At 37.6% G+C, this 18,083-nt stretch overlaps 1 protein-coding gene across 2 annotated transcripts in view; it reads right to left on the bottom strand.

Annotated features, from left to right (window-relative positions):
* PCSK5 (proprotein convertase subtilisin/kexin type 5) overlaps nucleotides 1–18,083 on the bottom strand; it is a 259,439-nt gene that overhangs the window by 62,320 nt on the left and 179,036 nt on the right. For both annotated transcript variants that reach the window (XM_050913017.1, XM_050913018.1), the window contains exons 13-20: nucleotides 17,513–17,649; nucleotides 9,953–10,096; nucleotides 8,333–8,435; nucleotides 7,590–7,783; nucleotides 6,066–6,150; nucleotides 3,307–3,404; nucleotides 2,608–2,737; nucleotides 1,444–1,559 (exon numbers count right to left, since the gene is read on the bottom strand). In XM_050913017.1, coding sequence (XP_050768974.1) covers nucleotides 1,444–1,559; nucleotides 2,608–2,737; nucleotides 3,307–3,404; nucleotides 6,066–6,150; nucleotides 7,590–7,783; nucleotides 8,333–8,435; nucleotides 9,953–10,096; nucleotides 17,513–17,649 — 1,007 coding nt within the window. The remainder of the gene's footprint in view (nucleotides 1–1,443; nucleotides 1,560–2,607; nucleotides 2,738–3,306; nucleotides 3,405–6,065; nucleotides 6,151–7,589; nucleotides 7,784–8,332; nucleotides 8,436–9,952; nucleotides 10,097–17,512; nucleotides 17,650–18,083) is intronic.

Here is an 18,083-nt window from a genome sequence, read left to right as displayed (position 1 = left end):
TAGACCAGTAACCAGTGCTTGATTGTGAGGCAGTGAAATGAGACCCTCTATGCTTTGTAAATTAACAGAAAAAAAAAACCCTTCTGGACTTTCCTTGGCTACCCTAGACTGTTGAGAACACATGCGGTGTGGTGGAATCCAGCATGGTGCATTGCAATTGCCTGAAGGCCCACATACTAATGTGTTGCCCTTTCATGGCAGCTGCACTTGGAAGAACGGGGGAGTCAGTACTGAGATGGGGTGTCCCCAGTCTTGGGCAACTACAGGTGTATCTGATTGGAGTTGCATGTGTACAAACGAAGACAGATTTACCCAACCATATTAAAGACCAAACTGGTATGTCAAAAATTTGCATTGCAGAATTCAACTGCAATACCATACTGAGACTGTGGTTACTCAAAACTCTTAGCATTACAATTCCTCTTCATTTGTCCATCTATATCTGACCTTCTCTGGACTTGCTCTAGATTACAATGACACTTCTAATGTCCTGATGTGAAAAGGTCTCATGACTGGTTTACCAGTACCTGTACTGTAACTTTACAACGGACAGGATACTTTTCAAAGTTTGAAGGCCTAAATTCCAACGGGAGCTGCCAAGACCCACAGAAACAAGACTCAACCACGCACCCTTTCTTTTTTATTCTTTTTTAAGTCTTTGGTAAAACTCTTACGAAATCCAGCGGAAATGAGCTGGAACCCAAGAGTCATTGTTAGCTTTTTGTACAACTGATGTCAGGTATCTTCCACATGGCTTAACACTGGGCTTTGTTCCAGTATGATTTTCCTGTTGGACTGCACTTGTTGGGCTGTATCTACAAGTAATTCACACATTTTTAGCAAAGCACAATGTTATATAAGTGTCTCTGTATTTGTGACATTTGAAAGGAATGAATATTAGTGAATAATTAAGCCAATCATATGCAATAAGAATGCTATCTTGGTTGCCACAGAGAACTTGGGGGAAGTTCAAATCTCCACCACAAATTGGGTGCTCCCTTATTTCAGAATTCTTTTGTTCTCATTACCCTTCCACATAATTCAAGCAATACTACAGGCACTTAAAATCCTTTTTACTTACCAGCATTTTCACAGTTTAAAGTGGTGAAATAGATAAATGTGATTCTACTGATGGTATACTAGGGTCTTCATATAAGAATCTTTTGAAAGCAATGGCTTTTGAAACACAGATAAGGAAAGAAAAGTAGGTTGTTGGCAGGAGGGCAAACTATTTTAGGAAATTTCACGTAAAGTGGATGTGACTAATCTTGTTAACACACGCAAATGTAGTTTTCTCCTTTTCATAAACCTGAAAAAATTAAGAAGTAACGTAGTCCTCAAATCAAGACTGTAACAAAAGAAAAGAAACAGACCAAACCAACCCAATACATGTAAAAGAAGCTGGCAGTGGTAAAACGGATCTTTTCAGAGAATGGCACTCACCATCCTTGCAGACTGTTCCTACTACACAGACACCAGTGTCTAGGTTATAGCCGCTTGGACAGCTCGTACAGTTTCTGTCTCCTTGACCACTGCAATCCAAACAGCTGGCATCGCATCTGAAAGACAATGGCATGAGTTGGTCTTACAGCCTCACCAAATACAAGAGTTTCTAGGAGACCTCTTCTGTATTGCAAAGGGCTGGACTGCTGTTTCTAGAGGTATCAGCTGCTCTAATAATAATAATAATAATGATAAAAAATAATTAACTCACCCTGCAACCCAGTCCTGTTTCTTTCCTCCAACCACTTTCTATTCACACTTTTTTACTAGATAGCTGCATTATTCTAGTATTTTGGAACTATGCAGAAGCAATCAACAAAAGTATTAAGCTGATTGTGCACACGTGCACCCGCAAGGCATGAGCTAAAGCCACAGGATGGAAAAGACTGACCTGCTGCCCAGTCCTTTCATCGCCCTTCTGGCTCCATCATATTTTCATTGTATATTGATTATTTTTTTGTGCGGAAAACTGTAACACATGGTGATTCCCTTCCTGCCCTGAACTCAAAGTGAGTCAATAATAAATGATTCCAAAGGGCAACAAATGGTATTTGTTTAACAAAGAATGGAATAGAAAAAGATGTCCCTTCCTTGCACAGCACAGCCTTGTCCAAGATTTATCCACCCATTTGTACACTGAGTCAGGCGAGCTATTCTGGACAGCAGTCTGGTAATATACTTGTGCCATGCTTGTGAATATGCAGCTGAAGAACTGAAATAGTCCTTATGAATAGTAATTAACTTGCAATTAAAAAAACCCTAGTTTGACTATTTTCGTTTCTTAGTGAGAAATGCAGATCCTCTGCCAGATTTGTAAATTTTACATTTCTATGCATATCTACTTAGATTCTCACTACAGGCTTTTTTAAAGTGAAGGACACATATACGTATAAGAAAAAACCTTTTAGAAGACCTGCATGAATATAACTCAGATTACTAAAAAAAAAAAAAAGCTTTTCCTTAATTTGCTTAGCATTCAATATATTTTTTTATATTTTTTGAAGTCAGCAGTGTTTTATGTTCTCATAAGTATTATCTTTTTCAACACAGTAATAGCTAATATACTGCCAAACATCAGACACATATATTGGCCACTGATCATACCTTTTGCAGCTTTTGTATCCACTTTCAGTAGAGTGATCAAGGTAATAACCGCTACCACAGGACTGCACACATCTTCCATCTTCCATAAAATAACTCTGTGTGCAGTTTATACAGGCGTCTACTCCAGCACCTTAAATCAGAGAGAAAATACACTGTATTACTGGCTAGTCCCTCTTATTGCCCAACAGACACCACCTCTAACTGTAGCAAAATCTTGTAATTTTAGAGACTATGTTTTACCTGCCTTTCTTTCAAACAGTAACATCAAGCAATAAAGGTACACGGTTAGAATAAACAACATTACATAATTTCAGTATATCTTTTTCTGAAAGAAACAGCTGTTGGTAGTTCTAAAGCTCGCACAAAATCTATCAGTCATTATTCCATCCCAGAAAGAAAATGGAGGGCATCACTGGAAATCAGAATGAACTCTACTAAGAGGGGGAAAAAAAAGAAAAAAAAAAGGGAAAAGAAAAGAAAAAAGAAAAGAGCGTATGCACATTTTCAATTAGAAAACTTAGATTTTCATGTTAGCTGAAAAAAGCCTGCTGTATTTAAAATATATTAAAGAACTATCAAGAGAATTAAGTTTTTACATGTAAACAATCATGTTATACTGTAACTGTGATATAGTAGAATAAAATCAGAGCTAAAAACATAGAGGAAAGGAAATGATGCAGATGAATGTCAGTGGGGTACCTGCACATGTCGCACAGGAACGGTGACATGGTTCACATTCTCTACCATTATGGTATTTTCCTTCTTCACAGCGGATAGCACATTTAGTGCCATGCAAACTATTGTAAAAAGGAAAAAAGCACAGTGTTTGGGCAGATAACAGCAACAGAGGACAACAAGGTCATACACAAACCAGTAGTTCTCTTTTAATAAAAGGACAACCTGTATATTGGGATTCATCAGCTTCCTTCACTGGTCATATTTTATAAATTTAGAGACAGCAATCACTTCAAGTGGGAACGAAATGCAGTTTTGCCCACGGTGAAATACAGAAGCTGTTTACAAACTCATTGTAAATACGAAATAGTAGGGGACAGAAAAAAAAAATGAACAATGCCAAAGAGTACTAAAAATTCAGGACTGTAAAATGCAATTACCCACGAGGAATTTGGCACAGGGTCAGCACCACTGTATTAAAAAAAATGCTAAGGGACTTGTTAACAAGATCTCATTGCTTCTCTTGAAAGACCAGCAGCATCTCCTGATACTATGCTACAGCACAGGTTAAGAATAGATTCACAGTGAAGGAAATCACCACTTCTTTCTGCAATAGCAGTTTCCTTTGAAACCTCCTAACTGAATGCCAGTTCTGAGTGGCTTGGGAGATTTGTCAAGATTACAGTCAGAGGTATTCTGCCTGCAGGCACTTTTGAGAGAGAGAGCACAAAAGAGTGAGTAACAGAGGAAAAAGAAATAGCATAAAGAGTCACATTTCCATGCTTCCCTCTAAGTAGCTGTTTATGCTTTCATGTTATAAGGTGCCTACAGCAGTTTGTGTTTTTTTTTTTAAGCTAGGACTTCTCTGTCATGTTTGCCATCTTCTGTGGAACCTCAGCTTTCATTCAAGTTAATCCTTTCTCTAACAATGCTCTTCAGCTCTGGGGATTACCACCCTGAGTGAGAGCTAACCCTGTTTTACAGACTGGATCCAGCAAAATTTGTGTGTGCTCAGCACCACTGGAAATTTTCAAGAGTGTATATGGTCCCAGTTTAGAAAAAAATTAAATTAGCAATTCAACAAACCTAACAACCCCTGCTTTCTTATTATTTTTCCTCAGTCACGCACCTCAAAGTGCTTTACAAGGCAGGTAGCATTATCATGTTTTTACAGATGGGAAAACTAATAATTTGCCCAAGTTTATTTAATGGGCCAGTAATAGGATCAGAACTGGAGTCCAAGTCCCACCCAGGGCCCTGCCCATCGATAACTCTGCCAAGAAAATGCAGGAAGTTTTGAACAACTGGGAAATATGAAACGCATGTCCTGCAAGGCTCCATTTATCTGGCACACCTACATAGATGGTGTTTTTTCAAAACGCTACCAAAAATAAATCTAAGTTTGCTAATACTGCCCAAGAAAACATGAAGGTTCGGTTCTTTTGATTTTTTATATTTCAATTTCTCCTTCTCTTCTCACACTGAATGGACTTGTCTACTTTCTTCAGTGGTGCTACAAGCTGCTGTTTGTGTTAATGGACAGGGAAATACAGTTCCTGAGAAATAAAGAAAATGTGGGCATAACTTTTCTATAGCAACTGTGTCCTATAAGGTCCCAAATCTTTGGTCTCCTAACATATTTGCCCATTGTAGGAACTTCTAAACTGCTAATTTACTAATTTGATTTTGCAGATACACAGAAGGTCATGCTAAGTCTGTTAAAATTCTCCAAAATCTTAACATGGACTGCAAACTTAATAACATTTTAAAAGGGAAGCAGATACTCATATTTCAGAAAGTGTAAATAGACCAATGTTCTGATCCGATCCCATGCTTTCTTTCCCATTAGATCACACTTCCTTTTCAAAGGGTCGCTTTTAAAAAAATAAAGATATTTGTAATAAATATTGTGCAGGCACTTGGAAAATCTAGATGCAACATAAATACACAGAAATGAGAATTCCTTTACAAAATGTAAAGGAATCTAGCTATTGAAGTCCTAGAAGCTAACAACATTCAGCTTTTACTAACTAAGAGATGAAAATCCACTTTGACGGAAGGTAAAAGCTCAGTGTTAAAACATTTGCAGAACACTCATATTCTGCAAGAAGAACCCCTACAGATACTGAATACCGAGTTCATATTTTTTGTGGCATAAAGCCAGCATACATTCCGTCATGAATTTTATAAGATTTTTGACCTTTGCTGCTTGGATCAAAAGGTCATTCATTCATAAAGGAGCTTGAAATGTGTACTGCTGCTTTGTAGGTTTTACCTACCAGTTTCAAGAATGATTAAGTCCCTCTATAAAGAAAAAATATCCACTGCTGTTTAAAATATGTGCACACTATATTGTAATAGAATTGAGCCTGAGGTACTTGAGATAAGTGAATGACTGGATGTATGAAGAAATACAATAAAGATAAGAAAATAGTTTCTAACTATCACAGGAATGAATCAGAAAGATTAATATGATTCATCAGCTCTACCTCTAAAACAATCCTTGACTGCCACACTGTAGGTCAAAAAAGTGAAGAAGCCGGCTTTCCACAGGACTGTGGCTTTTATTTTACCTGAAATGAAAGGTCTTCTAAAAATCCGTTGTTAGCCAAACTGGCACATAGTAGCACAAGAAAATACTATATTACAAACTAAACAGCAATGGAACACATGAAATGAGGGCCACTCAAGGTTAAATAGCTATCTGATGTTCTTCATTGTGTATCCACAGCCTTGTAAGCCTCTTCAGGTATTGAGTTTAGCAACATCCATCATTTCCTTACCTTAGGCCATGTTTGCATTCTGTGCAGATTTGGAATTCAACACATGTCTTACAGTTTTCACTACATTTTCGGCAAACAATCTTATCTACAAAGGGAAAAAAGAAAACAGCTCAGAAAATCTTGGTCACTTATGTTTAATAAAACTATATGGATATACTGTTACACGACTTATTGCTTTCTAGCTTGACATCAGGAAGGGAAACAGCAAGCTAGACTAAAATAGCTAAATTCTGCCTATCATTAGCTTTTTCCATCAAACATCAAATGGTTTAATCTATTTCTAAACATTTCAAGATATAGTTGTAAGAAAAATATGCTTTGAGGTCATTAAAAAATCTTTCTAAACATTTTAAATTTACATTAACTATTTATAAAATGGACTTAAATTGTCTTTTCATATAGCAGTGATATGCAGTAACGATTGCCATGTGTTCCAGTGACTATCCTGCAATTTACCTCTTTCTTACACTTTCCATGCAAGCAGCCTGTCGTGTCTTCCTGATTTGGTGCTTAAAGACACACCTGCATGAACAGGTCTGATCTTAACAAAGTCAACACATAAATTACTTAACACCTGCCTTTTCATCTCAAGAGCTCCCTACTTTAAGAGATGTCTCTCTCTCTTCAGACCTGCTGTCTTTTGAGATGCAGTGCCATGTGCCTTTCTGAGAAGAAAAACCTGATGTTCTCATTTAATCCTAAATTTTCATCTATCCATCTTAATTGAGTGGAAAGGAATTCCCTTTACTGTAGTTCTCACACAGTGAAAAATGGAAGAATTAAAGTAGTACCTGTTTTTACTGATTCTCAAAAATGAACACACAGCTTCATGATGCAGAAAGCAAAAGATTAGGTACCTAGATGAACAAAGCTCCTGAGCACATATTTATCTTCTAAGGATGTGTCTAAAGATAACTGAAGTCACTGCAGTTTTCAGCACATGTTTGAATATATGTCTAAGTACTTTCACTAGCCAAAGCTGGAAATTAAACATGGGCAGTGTACTTGGCAATCACAGGAGGAAACTGAAGGCAGGTGTCTCACATGGCAGAGAATTACTGCTCTTGGGTCATCACATCACTGCAGGTACTTAGGTCTGTCAGAAACATTAACTGCAACCATATTTTACATCTGAGGAGCCTCAGCTCTCCTATCTGGTGCCATATCATTTGAATTTGGGGGAATGGGGAATGCCTCATGTTCAGAATGTGGGTGCTGCCTGTCCATTTCTGGGGTAGTGATAACCTGCTCTGTCCTGCAGCTGACTTGCTCTTGAACTGCCCTCGTTCTGCTACTGTTACTCCCAGCCACAAGCAGAAAAGACATCCTGCCACTAAGCATGGTTTTTAAAATAAAGGAAGATTTTCGAGGAGATTCTTGATCACACTTGGCAACAATTTAATAAGAGGAACAGGATAAGAGATAGATGCACCAACATACACTTTTCCTGCTCGTAAGTATTCCAGCAACCTCCCCAGATCAAACTCTGTCACCCACAATAAAGAAACAACAAGAAATACTAACTCTTATCCAGGTAAAACCCATCAGGGCAGTTGGTAATACAGCTATTGGTTACTTCATTCAGGTAGTAGCCAGATTTACAGGTCATGCACTGGTCACTATGGCCTCCAACACAGGTTTCACAATTGGGTGAGCATTTTTTACAGCGTTTCTTGTCTGCATTGTAGTGACCAGGTGGGCAGGTCGAAACACAGATCCTGCAGACAGCAGGGAAGAGAAGGCAGAGTCGTTAATGAAATAACCTGCCACCACATTCCTGGACCATGACTGCAAAGCAGAAGTATTTCTCAGCATTGCTGCTTTTCTAATGATCACGTGTCTACTAAGATGTAACCCTCCAAAGCATTGCGTCAAGCTGCCTCTTCCATTTATTTCCCTACAGCACATGCTATCTCACTGGCAAATGCCTTGTCAGACAGTCATACAGTATCATTTTTGACCATCTACATTTCTTCCTATCTTGTTCAAACTCAATCACAGAAGCTGTAGTAGCTATCACAATTGTATATATGTATATAGCCTCTTATGAAAAAATAATCAAGAGATGGGGAAATAATCAGAGAAGGGTGTTTGAAGGCTGTACTTTAAATTCTGATTAGCTAGGGTTTTTTTTTTCAACTCCTAAGAAAATTTGTCAGATTCAGTGGAAAATGAATTATCCATGACTGCAGCAAAGAGAAGAGGAAAAGAAATTAAGATATACACTAAGAAATCTGTGAAGTAAAGATTTTTTCTCTTGGTCTTACCGTGTGTTGTTCTTAGATTTGTAGTAGTAGTGCAGACAGTCAGTACAATGATCTGGTCCTGGCCCATCACACCCTACTTTACTGCATTCTGCGTTGCAGGGACCTGTAATAAAACCAGAATACAGGGGGTAAAGAGATTAAAACTTCTCATTTAGTACCTAGCACCCCTTAAAACATAGTATTTTAATGCAGAATGCAATTACTCTGTTTCCCTGTTTGATTTGAATTCCAAACAGTAATTTGGCTCCACCAAAAGGAGAAATTTTTTAGTACCTGAAGACCTTGCAAATGCTGGCCCCAGTATTTATTCACAGTGATTTATAATTTTTAGCAAGTGTGGCATCCTCTATAGAATCTATCAAAGAGAAACTATTTCTGGATCCAAACAGATGCTTTCCTAATGAGTAACAAATCATTCTGAATTTTATTCAGAAATGTGCAAAGGCTTCTGTAATTCATAATAAGGAATTAGCAAAATCACTTACAACAAGCAGGTCAACATAAATGATGAACAACATGATCATTGGCTACTCTGGTTACCAACTGGGTAACAACTGGTCCAAATGGCTACCACAACCCAACTGAACCAGCCACCAGGGCCCAGATGTGCTTCCCACTGTGCTGCTACATGCTGCAAAAGCCTCAGCTAATACTTGCTGATTAGCAAGTCTTCCATCGCACCCGCACTCATGTTGGACTTGATGATCCTTATGGGTCCCTTCCAACTTGAGATATTCTATGATTCTATGTTTACAGTTTTCAAATAGGTCTTTCCTGCTACGGGAGGAGGGAACCATCAACTCCTGCCTTTATGTAGGTGAACAAAACCTGTGGGTGAAGTTATAACTTTCAGGATCACTGCTCTCTCGTGAATGAAATGCGTTGAAATTGCCAGCCACCTTGAAATTTCTCCTAACATCAGGCAAGCTTGGAGTGAGTTTGATTCATACAAAAATTTAGGAAGTTAGTGACCTTTACAGCAGAGATAGTAGTGTTTCATCACCTACCAAACCAAGGAGTTCAGCACCTGTCAATCTAAAATAGGGACTGTGGGTCTGACATGCTGTGGCAGGAGACTGTAATAACAGAAACTTCTAAATTGAACTTTGTCCTGCTGTTTGCTTACTGGAGCTATACTTAAGATTCATCAGCCCTAACCATCTACACAATGCTCCTAATGTTGGATTACATGTAGGAAACTGCCAATGTGACTTATTTTGCAGTGCCACAAATCTAACTCTATTAAAGGCTAATGATAAGGTTGAAAAACTTCTATAGCGATCAGTGAGAAACAACACAGACGTAGAGAACACAGAAGAGCATATATATGCTCTTCATATATATGTAAGCATATGTATGTATATATATTTTTATATACTTATATGAAAAGTAGTGCATTCTTCATAGTATGTTAAGTGTAGCTTAAAAATATGTAACTATGCTTACAAACTCATAAGGATGAAATGAAAATATCTAACTTTAAATTATGAAACAAATAGTTCTGATCTTAAATTAAGAATCCACTTCACTGAACATTTTACATGTGCAGAGTCTCAGGTCACTCCTTCAACCTATTATGTGTTCAGTAAATGCACAATCAGAGTAAATGAATGTACGCACCTGAATAGTCATCTGTTCCATAATCTTCTGTAGGGTCTTCAACTGGACTAGAGCGCACTCTTTCCACTTTTGGAAAATCATTTCTTGGTGAGTAAGGCTGGATGGATGTTCCATACAGTACTAAAGACCACTCTTTCAATTTGCCTAGAAGTTAAGTATTTAAAATCTAGTTTTAGAAGCCATTTCTATTTTCTGTGTCTTACAAAAACATATCACTTGTAAACATGACTTTGTGAGCCGGTATGGAAGATGTTGCTTTTCAAATAAGTGTCTTCAGTTTAACAGAGATAGTGCAATCGCTGCTTCACTATAAACTGAGAAAGCATACTTTCTTCAATCAGATTTTTACACGGTATTTTCATTGCGCTCCAGCCTCTTGTAGGTCTAGTAAAAGTTTGCACCACGGGTTGAAATCAATATAAGCAATAAACAACAAAACCTTTGGCCATACAGTTATTTGGAAAATGTATATAGTACTCAACAAGGAGTTTTTGCTCTGGATTTCACGTTCCCTCAGAACATTAATTATCCAGTAATTATTATTTGAGATCTTTTAGCTAACTAGCTGTATTCAGAATTCTGACTTAAGAAAGGGGTTACATTATGTTTACTACTCAAGAGTACTTTTCAGTGGCTTACAGGATGCATCTTGATGAACAGGAAACAACTTTTAAAATCTCCATGGTAGAGCATCACTGTCCCCTCCCAAACCAGCATAATTTCTTATTTATTTGCCCTAGTTACTTGGCAGATATATCACGGCATTGTCTGCATTTGTCGCTAACATTTTATCCTCTCAGTACTTGAGTGAAGAAAGAAAAAATCGTTTGCCTGCCTGAAGCATTATCTTATTTTTTGGCAAGTTTTTTTGTGGAAGAATAAAAAGATAAATGTATATCAAATCATCAGTTCAGGCTGTCAGGACACAAAGTGTGAACTTCCAGTCCCCACCTTTCTGTCTATACTACCCGGTGAATTAATTCTGTGAAACAGCAAAAGGACTCAGGCCTGAAATAATGCCTAAAGTAATGATGCATAAAAACCACATCCCTGCTTGAAAAGATGGAACGTAAGTTTGGTCTTATCCTATTCTCTCGATTATATTTATCTATGTTGGAGTAGCTTGTTGTAAATGTCAAATTCTCATCAGAAGAGAAAGGAAACGGAGGAGCAGGGAGTATTTCCTTTCCGAATTTGAAAGATCCTGTTTTGGAGGTTGTTCTGTGGTTAAAATACTCTTCCCTTAGAACTACTATTTAAAGAGAAATGTAATCCAGGTGTGTCTCTTCTCAAGAAAATCACTTAGTATACTTCACTTAAAATTAAATTCAAGCAATCTTCCTCTTCTTTCATTTTAATGATACTCAATAATTTGAGCTTTCATATTGTTCACTTGGACTTTTTCAACCAGTGCAAGTGTTCTGGTTTCAGCTAGGGTAATTTTCTTCCTAGTAGCTGGTATAGTGCAGTGTTTTGGATTTAGTAGGAAAATAATATTGATAACACACTGATGTTTTTAGTTGTTGCGAAGCAGTGTTTATCCTAAGTCAAGGACTTTTCAGCTTCTCATGCCCAGCCAGCAAGAAGGCTGGAGGGGCACAAGAAGTTGGGAGGGGACACAGCCAGGACAGCTGACCCAAACTGCCCAAAGAGATATTCCATACCATATGACATCATGCCCAGTATATAAACTGGGGGGAGCTGGCTGGGAGGGGTGGATCACTGCTTGGGAACTAACCGGGCATCGGTTGGCGAGTGGTGAGCAATTGCATTGTGCATCCCTTGTTTTGTATATTCTAATTCTTTTAGTAGTATTATTGTCATATTATTATTATTATTATTATTATTATTATTCCTCCATTTCTGTCCTATTAAACTGTCTTTATGTCAACCCACGAGGTTTTATTTTTCGATTCTCTCCCCCATCCCACTGGGTGGGGGCAGTGAGCGAGCAGCTGCGTGGTGCTTAGTTGCCGGCTGGGGTTAAACCACGACAGCAAGCAAATTACTTTGACCTTTACAAGTGATTTTGTGTATTTTTCCCGATGTCATCTGGTATCCTCCATTGACATGAACATGATAATACACTGTCTCTCTGCTTTTACATTCATCCTTCAAGCAGTAAGCAACAATAAGCAAAACTACTACCTGACAGACAATAACCCAGTTCTTTTAAATGGTTTATACTGGGGTTAAAGATGGGAATCTCTGTTATCTCTCTGTCTCTTGCCACCCCAAATTTAATCTTTCTGGGACAGAAATTTCTACACTTCATATGAAACCTTCTCTGCTCTATACTCAGTTTTTGAGAAGAAACTATAGGCAAGAGACTATATCACACGACAGTTGTTTCACACAGTAGCTTCCAACTTTTCACAGCTAAAGCAAAGCGTGTCTCTTTTTAAAGAGACATTAAATCCTGATTTAAAAATTAAGTGATGAAGAGCCTGCCATACCTGCTGCCAAACTACTGACTAATTACCTTGACTGTAAAACTGCATGCACCTTACTTTCAATTTTTCTTTTCCTACCTCTAGCGCACAGCCATGTAGCTCTTCAGCCCCCATTAGATTAAAAAGACCCAAATCACATATTTTCTTCCTGTATAGACATGTGGGCATCAAATTACCTCTCAATGCTCTTCAGAGTGATTCAGCTGGGCCCTTAAAGGCACTTTTCTTTTTAGGAAAGGAGTCACACAGGGAGCTCATTTTTAACCAGATACACAGTCATCTCTACAGCCTTTTCAAAGCTACAGCTTCTCCACATAGTCTCTGTCCTTTTTGTGTTTTAACCCACTTCTACAGCATATGGACCATAATATATTGGATGCAATCAAAAAATGTGTGTTTTGCTAAGTTATTCAGATCTTTTCATCCTCATCATTATTATCCTCCAAAGATTACTAAACTTTCCAAGGGTTGATTTTATACTTCTTCCAGAACACTAGTAAAAATATTGAATACTAGAAAAAAGTATTTGCAAGGACCCACTAAAAATAACCACAGGTAAAGATGCTCTTCAGGCACAGTGTATTGTGTCTGGACTTCACACACATGGAAGGGTTTGTACTAACATTACTGCAGGAAGGATTGGTGCTTTGACTGTACACATCATGCAAAAGGGCAGTGAGGGGAATAATGCAGGGTCTCTCTCTTTTAAGAATGGTTCAGTAAATAAAGAGAGGAAAAATTCATGTGACTTGCCAGCAAATAAATGAAGTCTGCCTCAAGGCAGGTTTAATTTGCACAATGAAAATATTTCAATAACTAAGTATATATACATACACACACATATATACATACACACATACTTTTATAATGAATAAACAAAGTCTGCACATTTAAGCCATAATCTTTCTTTCTCCATTTTTGGCTGATTTCATCATTTAATTTGGCTAGAATAATGCTTTACCCTACTTGTATTTAGTATGTAACAGAGGTCCTGCATTGTATGTATAGGAGAAAGGGTATATCCCAGTGTTTCACAGCAAGCACATGTCCACCTCCATAAACTCTACAGAATTAAATGCAGAAATCACATGCACTACTTTTATGAACTGGACCCTGCATTTCTTTACGGGTAACAGATGTGGCATTACCTTGCCAATGCAGGGATATGATGACATGTTGGCTCTTTATTCTCAATTTCATTACAGGAAAACTGCAGCTCTTAATTATAAGACTTTTCAATAGCTAAACAAACACATGCACGCAACAGAAACAAGAAACAGGCATGATGGTGATATCAGTGTGATAAACTGCAGGCTATGGTGATAAACCGGAGACGCACCACAAATTGTGTTTAAGCACCTTTTGTTTACTTCTCATTCTGTTCAGTGTGGAGACTAACCCCAACCTGCCCAAACAGCTGAGTTTATCCACCACTAATATGTGGCCGGCACTTTCAAATCTTTCTGAACAGAAGTATTAATGGACAGCTTCCATCACGGGGCAACCACTGCTCTAGAAAGTTGGAGGAAGTATTACTAGACAGTAAGACCTATACAACTATGTATGTAAAACAGGAGTGTGCAGGAACAGGCTTTAAAGTGTAAAGCTGGAAATGTAGCTGGCCACTTTTAGACTGTTCTAGTGACATAAAAGAGCTGTAAAAGATGTCTGGACAATAGCCCGAAAGAACAGTTTGCAAAATGGCTCCATGCTACCTCTTTTCTAGCCTTTAGTACAGGGAGTGTGCCAGGGATGAGAGAATATGGGAATAGCTGAAACGTGTTGCACTGTGGCTCTCCTTCATGCCTGTTTGATGAACCACTGGGTTCTGGTATGCACAAAGGTGAAGAGCTACCCTAACTTGTCCTTCAAGCCAGAGACGTTCCTGGCTGCATCAGGAATAAAAAGTGCAAGATGGAGTTGAAAATATTTGATTTTTGTCTCTTTTCAGTAATCTGATTAAAATTAAATTACTTAGTTGTTGTTTAATACCTCCCCTTTATCAAATTCTAAAGCACTGAAAATAAAAAAAAACCCCAAACACCAAACCTCCCCCCAAATCTCTGAACAGTTCTGCTCATAGTGCATGGCTGTATTTCCAAATACATTTAATGAATACCCCTTTTTAGTGTACTGGAAACTTTGCTCTGCATTTACTGGTGTAATTAATATCACTTAGCTAAGAACCTTTCACCACTGCAAAACCATGGTGAGAAGTGATCAGTGCAGATAAAATGAAGTGAAAATTGGAACACTGGCAATACTGGTTTTTCCTTTCAGAGCTCTAGAGTATGATAATCAAGATTTTCAAAATGCTGTGCTTAAAGTTAACCACTTGAGTATACAGCTGACATTTAAATGACACTGGCCACTCTAGAGTTACCACAGACTTTAATAAAAAGTTGTTCGCTGTTCTGCAATTTTGAAAATCACATTGATTCTCTTGGTCTTCAATAGGGACTTATTGGCCTCATATTATATAAAAGGTTTTAAAAATTTTGGCTTATGACTGCTGGTTTAGCAACCTAAAAAAAAAATTCAGGTTACGCAGACAACTGAGACAGGCAGTAAGAGAATACAATTTGATGGCCAGACACGCAGAGAAACTTTTTTAAAAAGCAGAGAGATAGGCTATCTGGTCATCTGCTGCGTTAAAAAGAACATAACTCAGCTAATGAAAAGCAGAAATAAAGAACTAAAATTCTCATTCAATTCCATCAATTTCAACAGCAGTTGAGTGAGGCTGATCTGTGTGTTAGATTTTTAGACAGAAAATTATCTAAGCAGCATAAAACCAGCACTTCCATTTTGTTATAATTTTGAAATGAGAGGGTGCATTTTTGTCCAAAGTAAAATGTATAAACCCAGTTGAGTTTGGCCTATGCACCACTTGGAATAGGAAGGAGACTGGACAACTCCGTTTCACACATTAGAATTCCTCCTGCACCCCAGCTTGCTTTAAGTCGTGATGGAAATAGTCCTACTGAGTTTGTAAGCTGCAGGAGTGATTGGACCAGCTGGCCTGCCAGAAAGGCACATTTACCTTGAACAGGTGAACTGCAAATAGCCTTCATTCCAATCTGAATAATTTAACAAACCAAATTTCAACCAAGAGGAAGACAAAGTACTCCATCTCCATATCTGGTGCCAGAAACATTAATGGGCCTTTCTTGGACAAAGTAGAATTGAAAAAAATAACTTCCTTCTAGAATAGTCAACTACATGCACATGCCCTATCATGCTAGCCCTTCTTATTTTAAACTCAGAGCTTTTAAGCACTTCAGTTTGCATTTTAGTCAACATTTCTTTATGTGTGCTTTTTCATGTAGTAGAAACAATAGAAGTACTTATTCTTAGAAAGGCTCATTTGAATAGTTTTAATGACTTCCAACAACCTACTAATTCAGGAACAAACATACTTAAAAATCTCCTATTGTTAAGTTCACAAAGATATATTTTTATAGCTTCAAGTACTTTAAGTTAACATCTACGTCTTAAAATTCAGAATTGATTTTTAGCAAATCAATTAGAAACCTCTTACTGCTTTGTGAGTTTACTTAGCTGCCTGAGATGGAATATATCTTTTATTTCACTGAATTATAAACTAATTCTATTGCTAATGTCATTGTAGTCCTAAATATATTTCATAGCAGAATTTTTATAATTAACTTTTATCTATCAGAAAGCAGTAATCAACTAGATTTGTCACTTCCAGTGTAATGTTATTGCATTCTGACATGCTGTCCAATCAGAGTAAGTGTTAATTTAGATTTAGTGATAAATGATTTCCAATACATCAGTCGTATTTGTCTCTCTAACATGCTTTAATCTAGATTATTTGTTTAAGTGGTATTTCACCTTTGTTTGTTTTTATTAAAGGATTTCTGCCTACTTTGATGTGGGGCTCCGAAGGAAGGACTATATTTAGTATTCATGCATAAAGAGTAGTATTTTTGTCTGCATATAATGTATCTATTTCAAAATGGTTTTTCATGTTTAAATTTTCAGTAAGTCCAAAGGCAAGTATATACTCATCTCTCACAACCAGCAAACAGAAGTAAGCATGTACTCTTGTGAGTCTCTTCGAAAGCCCTTCTCTCAATCTCCATTTCTTTCAAAGTGCTCATACTGAAATATGTGAATGAAACTGAACTGTGCAGTAGCAATTAAAAGCAGAAGAATGTCTGTAGCCTCAAAAATTCTTACTAGGAGCACAGTTTGTGAGCAGATGAGTGCCAGGTCTGAGCGCTCTGCCCGTACACACAGGAGCATGATGCAACCTACCAGTGGTAGCAAGCCGTGAATTTCTTTCTCCTGTATAGTGGGATTTTCTAGTTGTGTAAACACCAATAAATACCACTTTTCTTATAGGTAGGATAAAAAATACAAAGCAAAGAAAAACAACATGAAAATAAATCCCTGGGCCCTATATAGCTGATATAGGCCATGTAAATATGGGCCCTATATCAGCCACGAAAGTCACAGGCAATATGAATACAGCAGAGTAACTCTGGCCTGCTCTAACTTATGTTGAAGACCTGTCTGATAAATCTATATTCAACACCCAAGAAAACAGCTGCCTGCATGTGGAGATACAATAACTTCTTTCAAATGCGGCACATGCAGTTTCATGCAGTTTTGTATTTTCCTCAAAAACTGTGCCGCATAAAGATTTGGCTCTGTTTAAAGCACTGACTCTTGGTAACCTGTCAGATGGTACAGGGGTCTGTCTCTGCTTGAAGAATTCATATCTGGTATGATGTAGCTCTAAATGGCCAAAGTCTCTTTTTATACTTTGAGGCAACACATGTGACTGCAAGAAAGAGGGCAGTTTACCCCTGAGAAGATGAAATTCTCCATGGAAACCAGAAGTAAGTTCAGAATAAAAGAGAACCACGTGTCTTAAATGGCAAATAACAGCAACATAAAAATGAAGAGTGCATTGATAACTGAAATTAAGAACAATGCTCTTCACAGCTTTGCCTTCACACTAAAACCGGTGAGATGTTCCAGCTGTAAATAAAAGGTGGAAAACAGTCAAGGCAGTATTAGCAACTGCAAGCATTCTTCTGAATTCACTGAGCCCAAATAAAGGTTAGAGTCATACCTGGAGTCTTGAAATTTCTCAGCTGAGAGGGAGTGTCACAGATTTCCAAGATCCAGTCACCTGCTGCTTTTTCACTCCAGCAGTGAGTAGTCATAAACTCCCAGTTTTTGAATCCTTCCATGGAATGATCAAATAGCCTAAAATAAATCATGACATTATTTTAAGTGAATCATTTTATTGCAGGAGCTAAGCCTCCAAGTCTGCAAACTCTTGAATGATATACTAATTAGCCAGTTCTTTCATCTGTGCCTTTACATAACGTTACTCATGTTTTTCCCACACATATTTCAAGGACATTCAACAGTTTCTTGTTGTTTTGATGGAAGAGATTCTTTACATGCCATCATTTGTCATAAAGTGAAAGAGAATGGAAAGAGAATTCATTGCAAAAAAAAAAATTGCTAATACTGTTTAATAGGATTCATGTGTTGGGAAAAGTGCGTACAATATAGCATATCTGTTGCTTTAACAGCATGATGTAAATACAAACAACTTGTAAGTTGTAAAATTTCTGTAACATTTATTTTCGGCTTTGGATTGGAATACTTAAAAGGGGTTTAAAAACAATAAA

The sequence above is a fragment of the Gymnogyps californianus genome, chromosome Z, assembly GCF_018139145.2.
Source record: "Gymnogyps californianus isolate 813 chromosome Z, ASM1813914v2, whole genome shotgun sequence".
NCBI lineage: Eukaryota > Metazoa > Chordata > Aves > Accipitriformes > Cathartidae > Gymnogyps > Gymnogyps californianus.
Note: the sequence above shows the minus strand (reverse complement) of the source record. Positions and strands in the feature narration are given on the sequence as shown.